At 45.6% G+C, this 14,935-nt stretch overlaps 1 protein-coding gene across 3 annotated transcripts in view; it reads left to right on the plus strand.

The window, feature by feature from the left end:
* GAN (gigaxonin) overlaps nucleotides 1-14,935 on the plus strand; it is a 60,294-nt gene that overhangs the window by 16,131 nt on the left and 29,228 nt on the right. For 2 of the 3 annotated variants that reach the window (XM_059383633.1, XM_059383634.1), the window contains exons 2-5: nucleotides 9,059-9,173; nucleotides 11,523-11,873; nucleotides 13,878-14,095; nucleotides 14,313-14,434. In XM_059383633.1, the coding sequence (XP_059239616.1) occupies nucleotides 9,059-9,173; nucleotides 11,523-11,873; nucleotides 13,878-14,095; nucleotides 14,313-14,434 (806 nt within the window). The remainder of the gene's footprint in view (nucleotides 1-9,058; nucleotides 9,174-11,522; nucleotides 11,874-13,877; nucleotides 14,096-14,312; nucleotides 14,435-14,935) is intronic. The other variant, XM_059383635.1, reaches the window with a different exon arrangement.

A 14,935-nucleotide genomic window follows, 5' to 3' on the forward strand; every position in this document is an offset into this window, starting at 1 on the left:
GCGGGCTGGGGAAGAGATTTATTCTGGGACATAATGCTAGAGGCTTTAGACTCCCGGAAACAACTTGTAACATTGCATTTTACTGACCTGAAGCCCAAGGTTAGAAGCGATGATTTATCATTTCCTCGACACTGGGGCTCAACAGCTAGTTGAGATCTGATTTCTGAACCCATCCCTAGTGCTTGATGCCGTGCCTGGACCAGCAGAGGGACTCAGGGCAAGGTCAGTGGCCCAGAACCACAGTTCTTATGGGTTTGGTCCCCCTGCCTCTCTCTCCCTTCAGGGTCGCCGTGCTTGTGCAGGTGTAAGAGAGTAAGTGAGGTCATTTACAGCTGTGCGTGTCCGCAGGCCCTGGGATGTGCCGTGTCTACCGCCTCCCACCCCACCCCCGTCCCCCAGACGCACACCCTGCGGTAGTTTTCTCAAGCTCTCCTCCTGCGGAAGGTAGTTCTCACTCGCCTGTTCTCCTATCTGAAAACATTATCTCCCTTGAGATAAATTGTTCCTTCGTTCAGATCACATGACTCAAAGGCACACACTTTGTGTTGTGTTTCTTGCAGATACTGATGTAACTGGACATGCTTACTCAGAGCAGGTGTAGATAGGAACACTGCCTGTCATCTTCAGAGTGGATGGCGTGCTGTCAGGAGGAGAACGGAAGACGTTTCTGTGACCCCGTGTGTGCCGCCTGTCGGGGCCGGGAGGTTGTCGGGGACGATGGCGCGGTGACCGGGGCCTCTTCAGACCTGAGGCGGCTCTGCTTCAGCTTCATTGCTAAAAAGCTTCTTGGTGGGATGACACCTGAGCAGTAAACGCTTGGTTTTCCAGAAACCTTCCCTAATCTTCGCATTTTGCCATGCAGTGCGCTAGTGACGGTGAGCAGAGGGCCGTGAGGCAGGGATGGACCGCCGGCCGTTCAGGCTCAGGCGGGGTCGCTCATGGACCGCAGCCCTCCCCCCCCCAAGCCTGCCTTCCGGGCCAGCCTCCATTTGCCCTCAGCGCGGGGGCAGGTGATGGCACCGTGGACATTTGGGTGACTTTGCAGCTGGGGGACAGTCAGTTCTTGAACTGCTGACTCACACACATGGGGATTGGATGCTGGGGAAGCATCCGCTCCCCTCAGTGTGGGTGAACCAGCGGGGCGCCGCTCAGGAGCGCTCACTCTTGGGCTGGTCGGTAATGCCGTTTCTGCAGGCGCGCTCCTTTTGTTTCAGGGACTGGCATTGCCCTGGTGAAATCCGGGGGTCCCCCAGCCGGGCTGCGTGCTGGGCTTAATTCAAGTCCACGCGCATCTGTCAGGAGCCGATCGGTATGGGCAGTTGATGAGGGGAGGGATCAGATGCTACACAAGACAGGTCCTGTCTCCCGGGTGTCGACATCACACAGATGCGGTTTATGAGATGGTGCTAAGTTCAGTGGAGAACTGAAGCAGGGAGGGGCTAGAGGTGGTACTTTGGATAGCGTGGTACCCGGACTGCTCTTGAGAGCAGAGACCTGAAGTGAGTGAAGTATTAAAACATGTGATTAGGGGGAGGGCAGGGTAAAGGGAAGCTTCCAGGGCTGAAGGAATGTGTCCCAGTAAGCGGGGAACCTTTTAAATGTACACAGTCTTGGAACCTGACTCAGTTGCTCTGGGATGGGACCCAGGCATCTGCTTTTCTAGAAGAGCTTGCCAGAAAATTCTGGGAAGCCGGATTCACGAGCTACTCTTAAAACCCATTCAAATTATGAGTCATTGCAGCATCTGTGTGAGGAGGGGAGTTTTGATGGTAAGACAGGGAAAACTAATCCATCTAGGCAAGAAGAGCCCAGTGGAGGTGAAGAGAAAGGAACAGAGGGAGATTAAAAGGAAAAATGAAGCCGAAGCTCCATTAGCATTGCCACGCGGCGGGTGAGGCTGTCTCCTAGAATCATAACATGAGGAATGTGGTCATGTCCCCGCTCTGCTGGTTCTTTCCTGACTCCCACTTGGAAATCCCTGCTCTCCGTGTGCAGTGTCAGGCTGGTGGCAGATCCCGGCCATGTCTGCGGCATCGTGCCCGAGTTTTCCGGTGGTTTCCTCTCCGCACTGCATCCTGACCACTCTGTGTGATCCTATTCTTCCTATAGGAAGAGCACCTCAGTGGCTGGCTGGGGAGCCTTTGTGGGTCCCGGGGCTGGGGGAAGGGAGCCCACCTAAAGGTCTGTGGCACCTGGTTCCTAGCCCGCCGGTCCTTGGGGCTTCGTGGGGCTTCCCTCTGGGACCCTTGCTCCTGTCTCAGATACCCATGTAAATCATGTAGGTGGTGTTCTTGGGTGACAGGAACCATTAGAAAGCCAGGTTCCTGTTTTCCTATCCATAAAAAAGCAGACCAGAAAAAGGCCTTGTCGTGGGAGGGTGCCTGTGTTGATGGAATTATTACCGGCAATTTATATTTCATTAAGTTGAATGGGGACTAAAACAATACACTTTCAAAATAGAATTTATGTTTTAGAGCAGTTCAGGTTCATGGCAAAATTGACCATTCGGTTCAGATACAGAGATGTCCCATCCATCCCAGGCCCCCACCACGTATAACCTCTCCCGTTATCAGTACCCCCACCAGAGTGGGACGTTTGTTACAGTTGTTGGACCCACGCTGACCCGTCACTGTCACCCAGAGCCCTTAGCTTACGGTAGTGTTCGTTCTTGGTGGTGTACATTCTGTAGGATAAGGCAACTGTACAGTGACAGGTGTCCATCATTGTAGGACCACACAGAGTGTTCCCCTGCCCTGAACATCCATTTCTGATGTGGTTTTTAGGAGCTCATGAGGATGAAAGGGGAGGGGAGGAGCATCTGTAAGACAGGAGTCCCCCCAAGGAATATGAATTAGGAGTTTGGCTTAAATGGGCAAATGCAGTGGTGAGCCTGAGCCCCTCCGCTCAGATCTCGCAGAGCCTGCTGTCAGTAGCTACACGGTTTGAGGCGACACGAATCACTTAAAGCCATGTGAGTAATGCCCATGCGTCACCCCAGAATTTCTGTAAATCTTGACTTAAACCTTACATTCTCTTGCATTCTATTTGAGTACATGCCCTTGCTTTTGTTGGAGACAAGCTTTTGCATCAGTCACCCTCACATCAAATCTCATTCAGTGATGTCTGAAGTGGTTCTTCGAAGAGTAGTAGAACCAGGCCTGGTTACCTGGGCATTGAGACACATTGACCTTTGTCAGCAATTGGAAGCTGGTGAGGAAAGAATTATTTATAACCAACAGTTTACTTTGGCTTTGTTACACTCACTTAAAGGTTGTAGGCCTCTTGGATGGATGCAAAATTTTGAATAATACCAGCTTCTTTATTAGCTAGGAACCAACAATTTTTTTTTTAAATAAAATCTCTCTTCACTGCTGCCAAGAAAAAGAAAAATTGATTTTGTTTCACATCTGTTCAGTTTGAATAGGACAGAAAATAAATGCTTGCCTGCCCAGAGGATAGGTGATTGGAGGAAAAATAAACTCACCCTGTGTTATCGCCCCACAGGCACACATGTTATCAGTCCTCCGTCCCTGATTGAGTGGGGCAGCCTTCACCCTCTAGGACTCCTTAGGACACCTCCAAAGTCAAGTCCGCGCACAAACTCAGTGGCCTGTTTCGGCAGTTCTGTCCAGAGATGTTTGGGGATGGGAGAGCTCTCAGATCACCTCATCTAACCTCTTCTTTTTACAAATGAGAAAATGGAGGCAGAGAGGGGAAATGTCTTGCCCCAGAAACAAAACCAGGGAAGAATGTGACAGGCATGGATATTTATATCTGAACACCCGAGGCCCAATTTTATGATACTCTCAATTATTTCTAGTGTTTTCCACGTGTGATGAAATTCTCAAAGTGGTATTTTAAGACTGCTGCCTTCTCCAGAAGAGAGTTTGTACATTGACATCATGTTGTAATAAAAACAAGGATATTGCTACTTCCAATAAATTTAGGTATGACCATATGGCTTCCTAGGGGAGAAATGAAGAACTGAAAAAAACAGTTGATTTACCTCCTGTTTTTTTTTTTTTTTTTAAATGGGCTAACTTACAAAACAGAACTGTCAGTTATTAATTCTTTGGATGAGCTTTTTTTCTTTTTTTTTTTAAATTTGTTAACTCCCTCAGTCCAGTTCACCAAATTCTCTGCAGCAGAGGAGAGAGAGATGATATGCAAGATGAGAAAATTCTAGATAGAAAGGGAAATGTTATGGAGAAAACTGGGCTGGAGGTTGAGGACAGTCAATTGGTGAGTTTGGGGCAAATTGAGGTATTTCCTGAAGGAAAGAAATGTAAGATAGAATGACAAAAACTAAAGGGATCTAGTGACTTAGCTGGGGAATCAGGAAAAAGGGAAGACAAAAGGAGGGAGAATAAGACACATTTGAGGTCACCGAGTTGGAAAGGGATAGCGGCTCTCCAAGAACTGAGAGAAGGCAGTAACGAGTGACGGGAGCCTCTGAAGCAAGACTATTTCAAAACAGATTTGAGTGACTCTTACCAGCTAGGATTGGAAGAGACTCGAGACAAGCCTTCCCCATATTCTTGACAGATGGGGGATCAGCCAGCCTACGAGGAACGTCTGCACACTGGGGTTGTTCCAAAAACAAGCCGCCGTAATACAAGTACAGGCTTGGAGGTTGAGAGTGTGTTTTGTTTGTTTGTTTGTTTTTTAAGATTTTATTTATTAGAGAGAGAGAGCATGAGCTGGGGAGAAGGCAGAGAGAAAGGGAGAAGCAGTCTTCCCTCTGAGCAGGACGCCCGATGTGGAGCCCGATCCCAGGATCCTGGGATCGTGACCTGAGCAGAAGGTGGATGCTTAACCGACTGAGCCACCCAGGCGCCCCACTGAGGTTAAGCATTTAGGCACTTAGAGCAATTTGACAGAGTAATTTTGTATCTGTTGACTCTGATGATAAAATGATTGGGGCCTGCATTTTATGTGTGTTTTTATTTCATTTTTCTCATAATTCCTTCATTTTTAAATTGAGGTATAAGCAACATAACCTTGTGTTAGCTTCAGGTGTTCAACATCATAACGATTCGGATATTTGTATACATTACAAAACGACCGCCATGGTAAGTCTAGTTCACCTGTCACCTTACATAGTTACCCAACTTTTTTTCTTGTGATGAGAACTTGTAAGATCTGCTGTCTTGGCAGCTTTCAAATACACAGTCTAGTCTTAATAACTGGAGTGGCCATGTGGTACATTCTGCTTTATTTATAATGAACTTTTATTATATCTTACAAAGTATTCATTTGAGATGGATTACAAGTACCAAACACACCGTGGGTTATTTGGGAAGCATCGATTAACCCCTTGCTGCCCGGAGGGGTCTGGAGACCAGCAGCATCTGTGCTGCATGAGACCTTGTTACAAATGCAGAAACTCAGGCCCCACCAAGACCTTCTGAATCAAGACCCCTAGATGACCCTGATGAACATTAAAGTTTGAGAAACGCTGCACTTCTGTCCTTTCGGCCTTGGACAGGTGCGATTATGAGACGCTCTTCCTCATATCACTTCTGGTTCCACTTCACAGTACCTGAGGTCAAGTAGGATGGAAATCTCATGTGACAGTACTGTGACTATTTGAAGACCATTATCACTTCCAACACTTACTTTACAAATAACTGTTGAACTTCTGTTCTTTGTGAACTACTGGGCTCCATTGTCAGGTGACAGTGATGAAGAGGACTCTGGCCTCCAGGAACTTACAGTTAAATAAAGGGGAGAGGGAATGGGATATGTACCTAAATACCATACTCACCGCAGAACTTGATGAACTTGTAATATAAAGGGCTTGGGAAATCTGTAGCAGGAGAAATGATTTTTACCTGCACTATGGAGGTGAGGGTACAGGTGCAGCTTGTGGCAGGGTGGAGTGATAAGGAGTAACTCTTTGTGGAACTGTCATTTTCGCCAGTCTTGACAAGATGGGTAGGAGCGGAACGTGCACAGATGGTACCCGGAGAGATCCGACGTGGGCTAGAAGACGGGAAAGTTTGGGGGCAGGTGTAGGGATCTGAATTTAAACCATAATTAAACTTCTGTAATTTAGGCTTAAATTAGATGTTTAGATGTCTCTAAACATCTACAATGATTGATTTTTTCCTGGGCTTTGAAAAGGATCTGATTTTAGAGAAGACCGAAATGGCCAGTGCTCGTATCTACAGGAATCCCTTTTCTGTCCTCTTAGCCATCTCGCGCTGAGGGAGAAGACACTGCTCTGATGGTGAAAGCATAGGACAATGTAGTCAACTTCACAAACACAGCAACGATGCAGTCGCATGGTTGAACGCTGAAAGGGGGCAGCAAGGAAAGATCTGCTTGTAGCCCCTTCTCTCCCCAGTCCAGTCCCGCTCCTCCTTCCACCGTCCACAACATGCGCGGTTCCTCCGGTCAAAGGCCTGCAGCCTTTGAATAGCAACTTCCTCAGCCTGGATCTCGTAGAGAGAAAAAGTCCACATGGTAACTTCACAAATGAAAGCCTAATATAAAGAATAAAAACTGCAGCAAGAGGTTGGAGTTAAGAGGGATTAGCTAGTAAGAGGTAAGGAAAACTCTAAAAAATACAGGAACAGCCCACAGAAGGAACAGCTCCAGCCTGGGCTGAGCTCCACACATTGTGGACAGGACACAGCACAGCTACCTGCATGGCGCAGAAGCCGCACAGCTGGAACTTGCCAGAAGTCTGTCCTCGCAGGTGCCTGGGACAGCTGCTCATGAGAGGTCGGAGCTGCCGGTGGGAGCTCCTGGGAGACTGCCGTGTGCTGCCAGCAGCCGTGCACCACAGGCGCTCCATGCTGGGAAGTCTGGCTGTGTTGTGGGAGCCTTCCAAGCTGCTAGACCAGAACCAGGAAGCACCGTCTTTCCGGCGCTCCCTACGAAACGCTTCACGTCATGCCAGCTGACAAAGGAAAATTATTTAAGAGGCTCAGATCCATTTTCAGAGAGCATACAAAAAGGGAGAATTTGGAGCTGAGAGGCAGTGTGTCAACAGCGAACTGAGAAGTTCAGATAGTCATGACATCCGAAGTGAAAAGAGCCACGTGTGCTGCCAGGAGGACTACACAGTGCACTTCAGATTAGGTCTTAGCTGTACCACTAAAATGGTTTTTCTCTCTTGGTTGGGAATTGATGAAATTTTGCTCCTCATTTACTAACTGTCAGGCATAGAGATAAACCCATGATGCAGTGAGCAGAAATGAAATATCTTTTGAGTGAAACTCCTTAGTACAGTACAAACTGTAGAGGCAGGAATAGCAGACAAGTACAGGAAGGAAACAAGATTGCCTAAATACTTTCTTGGTACCTCCAGATGCATTATCCCATCAATTTCATCCCATCAGTTTCATTTTTCAGGGTCTCCCACGGCCTCCTCTTGGCAGCAGGGTGGACTGGCTTCCTTCTACTTCTACTAGCTGCTGGCTTAGGGACATTCCGTACCATTCCCTACATTGACTTACCTTTTTTCCCCTGTTGGAGAATGTCTTAGTTAGTGAAATCCTCCTCTTTCTTGATCTGCTCCCTTGATTATTGAGGCACATTTTCCAGCAGCACACTGAGAAAGGTCGCAAGGGAAATAATTTGTTTGGGGACCATGTGTAGCTGATAATATCTGTTCTGTCCTGACATTGGATTGGTAGTTTGGCTGGTTATCAAAATCTAGATTTGAAATAGTTTTCCTCCCGAAGTTTGAGATCATGTGCTCTCGGGGAAGACCTATGTCCGTAGCTTTAGGTCTTTCCTTTCAGGGCTGGTCAGATCCTCCAAAGAGTCTTCTAGTTTCTTGCCTGGAGGATGTAGTTCTGGCTTTCAACATTTAAGAACAGAATTGAGGGAAAAAAGATTGATGGTCTCAGCATTCACTATGTAAACATTCTATTTGTTCTGTCTGGTTTTGTGCAGTAGTCTTACCTCAAATGTGTCTGATATCCCCCCTGTCCAGAGACCCACCCTCTGTTTTATATTCTTTACAATGTAAATCGCTTACCTTGCCCTGGAGCTGGGTGGGGAGGACCTAATGGGAATTGTGTGTATATGGGGAGGCAGGACCTTGGAATTCAGCTCCTTCTTACCTCTGTCAGCCTGTGTCTGTGTTTGGCTCATCTCTCGCCCTCCTTCCACAGCTGCCTCATTTAACCAATTCCCAGCCTCAAGGGATGGGGGGTTCTTAAGTGCAGTTTAGATTGTGTCTTACCTTTCCTCACTGCTAAATCATAAACATTGTTTATACCTTGGTTAAGGTACCAGTTCTTCAACAAGACAGAAAAAACTTATTCACCATGAAAAATGATTCTTCAAATTATTCATTGCCTTAAACAAACATGCCAAGTCTGCCAGAGGTTTAATATCAATCTAATAAAGAACTCCTACACTTCCATATGAAGACAATTAACTCCATTTTAAAAATGACAAAAGACTTGAACTTAACATGTGTTTCACAGAAGAGGGAACACATATGGCCACAGACATGAAGAGGTGTTCCACACCTGAGTGACAGGGCGGTACAGATCACAGCCCCAAGCAGAGTGGTTTAATGGGTGCAGGAATAACAAAGAAGCAAGGGAAAATCTGACGTGGGATTTGGGACAATAGTTACTTCAGATGGGGAGAACAGAGGGATGGATGGTTAGAAGGAACATCCGGGTAGAAGCAGGTTCTTGTCAAGATCCTAGCTTGTGTTTTGGGTGCGATGTTCATGGTGTCTTTGTTACGTTATTGAAAATAATTGGATAATTAAATACGTGAAAAAAAAATGTAAGCCTAACAGAGCTGGAGCTCCCAGGGTGAAGTAGAGATCCTTACTCAGGTGACTCTTAGCTATGGTTGTCTCTTTTGTTTTTTAAGAAATAGCATTCTGAATCCTGGAAGAAGTATTTTGTAGTCAGAAGTTATAAATATATGTATATGTATATTAATCTAAAGTTAACAAATTACATTTCCTAGGTGGGGTTCATATGCTGATAAATATCTACTTTATAGAGTTTTAGTACATAAATATTTATAGCTATTTCTGTTCTTTCATAGAAATTTTACATTTTTTTCCCTTTCTTAGGACAAAGTTAAACTATAATCCTCCAAAAGATGATGGATCAACCTATAAGATTGAACTTGAAGGGATATCGGTAATGGTTATGAGAGAGATCCTGGATTACATCTTCAGTGGGCAGGTATGATGAGACTCACAGGGAGGAAGACTAAGTAGTCTTAGTCTACTTAGTCTACCCTGAGCTGCTCAGGCTCAGGGCGAGGGTCTCTGTCATCCATTCTATGACCCAGCAACACTGTCCTCTTCATCTGTCATTGTCTGCGTGACGCATCTCTCCTGCTGGGAATGCTGCCCAACTGTTCTTCTGGGGCCTTGCTCTTAAAAGAAGAGCAGACTGAGTAAAATCTTAGCCCAGTCCCAGGTTTGTATTTATCATTCTGATCTCCACCTTCCATTGTGAGATGGGAGGGGCCTGAGATGCTCCTTTCATGGCTGTCTTTATGTTTTCAAACCTTAATTCCCATCTTGCTCTGTACCCCATCACCTGGAAATGGGAGCTTCCTTGGGCAGTGGGAATTATTTTATAGAAATAAAGAGTTTAAGGTTCACACAAATGACAGGCCCTTGCATTGGATTCATGATGCCTGGGTCAGTAGGACTGACGTCGCTGTCGCACCCCGCTCTTGCTGATGTCCCTTTACCTCTCTGCCTGTTTACATTCCTGGGGTTTAACGAAGCCCAGGGAAGAAGGTGTTAAATGATTAGACTTCTTTCTTTTCCTTTACCATCCTCAAGGCCCCTACCCCAGATTTCATGATTTAAAGTGTAGCATGGGGGCTCTTATGAATAATCATAGGTTCAACTGGTTCTAGTTTTTTAACAGGAAGAAGTTAGTGTATCTTACATTTTGTTATGTGAGAATGCATTTTATCTTTACTCTTTTCGAGGGCTTCTTTCTTACTCTGTCCCATATTCCTTCCTCATCTTAGTTTACCTTTCCTGTTTGTAAGAGCCGCCTCCTCCCTGTTTTCGAACACGCCGCTTGCCTTCTCTGGTTATATTCGTTCAGTCAACCTCAGTGATGGCCATTCTTTTTGAAGTTTTTGGGTTAATTTCATGATGTTACCCCTTCTCTTTGCTCTGAACATGGGGATGGGGGTGCATGTACGGTTATGTGTATGCTTGTTAAAAATAAATGAATTTAGATTGATTTGGGGACAGTCCTTAAAGTATTAAAGATAATTGGAAGCAGCATAAAACTATAAATTTGAAGCATCATAAAACCAGGCTGAGTAGCAGTCTGTCCTCTAACTTTTCAAAATCAATTCAGCAGCAATTATAACAAGTTATAAGCCAGTAAGAACATACTCCCATTCAGGCTTCGATTTGAATCTTGAAACCTTACTTACAGATTGACTTCTGTGTTTAGTTCCCAGTTAAAATTACTTACGGCTTAAGAAAAGAAAAATAGACAAAAAAAATTAATTATGGTTTACAGCCATAGTTGCAATGTGAGTTAGAACGGACTCCTGACCTGGCAGTTCAGTTTGATCAGGATGGAATGTGGGGTTTTTTTCACATGTCTGCATCTGACCGATGTACAGCCATCTGCTGTCCTGTGGCTGAACTTAATATGTCAAGTAAACGGGAGATTTTCCCTTAGTTGTGACTTACTCGACACACTTCTTTCCACAGTTTTATTGCTCACTTTATAAGGTGATTGTTAGTCATACATTGTTTTTCTGTATCTGCGGTACACAGTGTGCGAAATGGGACAGTACTTTACTTGCTGTCCTGTACTCTGGAGCCCCTCCTCATTTCCGAGTGTAGGACCAGCGCCCGTTCTGTGGGAGAGGAGAGTCTGGGGCGTTGTGATTGTGGCATATTTTTGAGGCTTGGTTCTTCACATCGCCTGTGTGTTGCAAGCCAGGGGAGGAAGAAGCGGCAGAAGATTAAGGAAAAGTGAAGTTCATCATGATAAACCATGATAAACCATCTTACCTTAGGGATTTCTTCCAGAAAGTCGCTGTGAGACCAGGGTGTACGTGTTGTACCAAATGCGATGTTTGGCATTCGGAATGACGGGGCCCTCCCCTCTCCAAGGGGCCGGTGTGGTGTGTCTGCCGTGCCATCCAGCGAAAGACAGAACGTGGCGTATCTGGAGGCGGGATTTGCTACAGTTTGGCTGATGGTGTTTAAAGAAACCCTCTTCAGTTTACCCCAGAAGGCAGCACGGTCCACCTCCCAAGCATTTCAGCCATTTAGTTCTAGAAGCGTGCAACGTGGACCGTGTACCCGGGAAGGGTTCGTGATCGTTCATGTGGGTAAGGCAAGGGCCATGCAAGCAAAAGTCAAGCAGCCACATTCTGTTCGCCAGTGCCCCGAAGCTCCTCTTGAAAAAGAAGCACCAGGCCAGAGTGTGTGAAACTGCCCACAGAAGGGGAGCTTTCATGTGGTTCAGCCAGGAGGTTAGCGGTCTGGGCTCTAAATACATACATCGAAGCATGAAATATTTATGATACTCTTGCAGATCCGGCTGAACGAAGATACGATCCAAGATGTTGTACAAGCAGCAGACCTGCTCCTGCTGACGGATCTCAAAACCCTGTGCTGTGAGTTTCTGGAAGGCTGCATCGCTGCCGAGAACTGCATCGGCATCCGTGACTTTGCCCTCCACTACTGCCTGCACCACGTCCACTACCTGGCCACGGAGTACCTGGAGACTCATTTCCGCGACGTCAGCAGCACAGAAGAGTTCTTAGAACTCAGCCCGCAGAAGCTTAAAGAAGTGATTTCTCTCGAGAAGCTAAATGTCGGCAACGAAAGATACGTGTTCGAAGCGGTAATTCGATGGATAGCACATGACACAGAACTGAGAAAGGTACCTGTGGTTTATAGCGTGGTCTGACTGCCTTTTTGCTTCCTTCCTGATTCCGTTCGCTCATTCATTTATTGATGGGCTCCGCCATGTGGGTGTTTTCTTTTTCCCCTTCCACTTGAAAGGCTTACCAAGTTGTGATCTAAAAGATGTCTGGGGGCGCCTGGGTGGCGCAGTCAGTTGGGCCTCCAACTCTTGATTTCCACCCAGCTCATGATCTCAGGGTCCTGACATCGAACCCCACATCGGGCTCCGTGCTCAGAGGAGTGTCTGCTTCCCTCTCTCCTTTTCCTTCTGCCCCTGCGCCCATGCCCTCTCTTGCTTTCTCTCTCCAATAAAATCTTCAACAAAAATAAGATAAAAGATGTCTGTGGTACATCTTTACTTAGGGCCATTGCGTAGGATCAAGTGGTTGTTTCTTTCAGACCAGACTACAAAAGCTTATGAAACTCATAATATGCCAGTGGGAATATTAATACTTGTAAGGACCATAATATCCTTTCTGCATTCCTTTTAGCAGGAAGATGCATTTCAAGCTTAAGCTGAGGAGTTTAGAAATTCAGGGTTCCCACTCTCTTGTTCAGTACCCATCTTTGCACCATGACTGGGCGGACTCAGGACTCTGACACGGGCAGCAAAGTGAGAGGGGCCCACACAGCTCTGGCAGAGGGGGCAGGGGAGTGGACATCAGGAACGTCTGTGGTGTGGGCTCTCCCTGGAGTGATCGACACCACTCAGCAGGAAGCCGGAGAGCATTCTGCGGTGGGCCAGTGCAGTCAGAGGGGAAGGTTCTGGGAGCAACAGCTGGGAAGGAAGGGTCTCAGAGAATACCAGGCTTTAGATCCAAACTGTCACTGCAGTGGGGGAGGGAGCAGAATCACAGAGCTTGAAGACCAGTATTGATAGACACCAGCTTCAATTGCTGTATGTGAAGAAAGAACCATGTTAGGTGTCAGGGAAGTTTTCAAAAAATCTGATCGCATTGTTAGTGGTTCTCAGCAACTGTTGACTTGGGTTTTAGTGACTATCTTGTAATTTTTAAAATTCTGTAGGCTTATGTAGAAACTGTGGACAGAATACAGACGGAAACTGTGACACAGGAATGAAAAAGAAATCCACACTCCTGTGTGGTTGTAATCTCAGGACAGGCAGTACAGTTCGCGTTTGGTTTTCCACATTAGTTGGGTAGATGAGAAGAGGAGATAGGAGAATTCTCAGTTCACTGCTGCTCAGAGAGACCACAGTCACTAGCTGTCCCGGTGAGGTTGCCGCAGAAACTAGAGGCAGTCCAACCTCTGGCCAATCTGAACCTCATTCCTCAAGGACTCTTGGCTTTACCACTCAGGACATGGAACAGTATACCTTCAAATGACTGTTCCAAAACCAAGAAAAACTAGTCTACTAAGGAGTTTCATCTCGTGTATGTGGAATGCTGTAGCCCATGAGATCAAATTTAATGAGCCATCATGGAAGGTATATAATTCATGTTATATGTGTTAGGTATTTTTTTTAACAATAATAATGAAGAAATACATAGTACTCAGAATTTTTCTGAACTCTCGCTTTTCTGTTTTTCTTGTAATGTTAATGTTGATGGATTTTGATTTTCTGTTATCCCGGTCTAAATTAAGCTATTGCTGTGTATAATGTTCCCGTAAATGCGATTGAACTCCTAGCATGTCCAACTCTGTGAAATAAGGCCCCTGCAGCCCAGTGACCCTCTTGGGTGTAAAGAAAGCTGCTTGGAACTTTCCTGCGATACCTCACATATAAATCTGAACTGATTATTCTTTAAGTTAAGCTTGTCTTTATCAAGGCCATGGGGAAATAGAAAGGAAAGGGGTTGGTTGGTAATGCAAAGTCCGGCTGCGCTGGCGCTGGTGACTTGCCCACTGCTGATCCTTAAACAATTTCGGCTTTTCCGTGAGTCAGAAAGCGCATGTTCTAAAACCCCGTGTGCTGCGTCCTACATTTTTTTCTCCCCATCCTTCCTACCCTCCTGTGCAGGTTCACATGAAGGACGTGATGTCAGCGCTGTGGGTTTCAGGGTTAGACTCCAGCTACTTACGGGAACAGATGCTCAATGAACCGTTAGTACGAGAAATCGTCAGAGAGTGCAACAACATACCACTGAGCCAGCCGCAGCAGGGGGAGGCCATGCTCGCAAACTTCAAGCCCCGGGGCTACTCGGAGTGCATTGTGACTGTTGGCGGAGAAGAGAGAGTGTAAGTATGGATGTGCTTCGTTTCAAAGGTCGTAGAAGGGAAGAGCTCTTTCCGTGTAAACAGGAATTCGTGGTATTGTTTTTGGTGTCTAAGCATAATAGCAATAGATTTTTTTTTAATGTTTTAAGCATTCTTTAGAGCAGAAAACTAGTCATAGTTATTATAAGCAGAACTATATAAAACACATTAACTGCTAATCAATTATTTATTTCCTTAGTTCACGGAAACCAACAGCAGCGATGCGATGTATGTGCCCTCTTTATGACCCTAATAGGCAGCTTTGGATTGAACTGGCCCCTTTAAGCATGCCAAGAATTAACCACGGAGTTCTCTCAGCAGGTACCATTCTGCGGTCAATTTTACTTAAACACGAGATCAAGTAAATCTGTGATTTCAGGGTTGTACGGAATGACTCAAAACCTTTTAGAGATTTAATTTTAAGAGATAATTTTATTATCTCCATGATGACGTCTTCTGTGTAGCTCTTGCTTTCAAGACTTTGTAAGGAGAAGTGTCTTCTGTCAGTCTGTATTGTTCCTGAATCTTTAATATGTAGCTATTTTTAAGACTTTAGTGGAAGAGCATTTCACTTGATGACTTACTGATAGAAGAGCAACATTCAGTGACTCTTACCACCGTTAGCTATGTGGCCACACCCGGAACACAGAATTCCCTTGAGCCATAAAAGTCCCTTTTTTTTTTTAAATTCATGCAATTTAGAACTACAGTAACTATGAAAAATAAAGGTGTTCTGTCAAAGCAGACATTTTGTGTGAGACTTTATAAAACAGTACTTAACATTAGAAATGGTTTAAGTTACTTTACTACAGAATGCGTGTT

The sequence above is a fragment of the Mustela nigripes genome, chromosome 17 (genome assembly GCF_022355385.1).
Source record: "Mustela nigripes isolate SB6536 chromosome 17, MUSNIG.SB6536, whole genome shotgun sequence".
NCBI classification, from domain to species: domain Eukaryota; kingdom Metazoa; phylum Chordata; class Mammalia; order Carnivora; family Mustelidae; genus Mustela; species Mustela nigripes.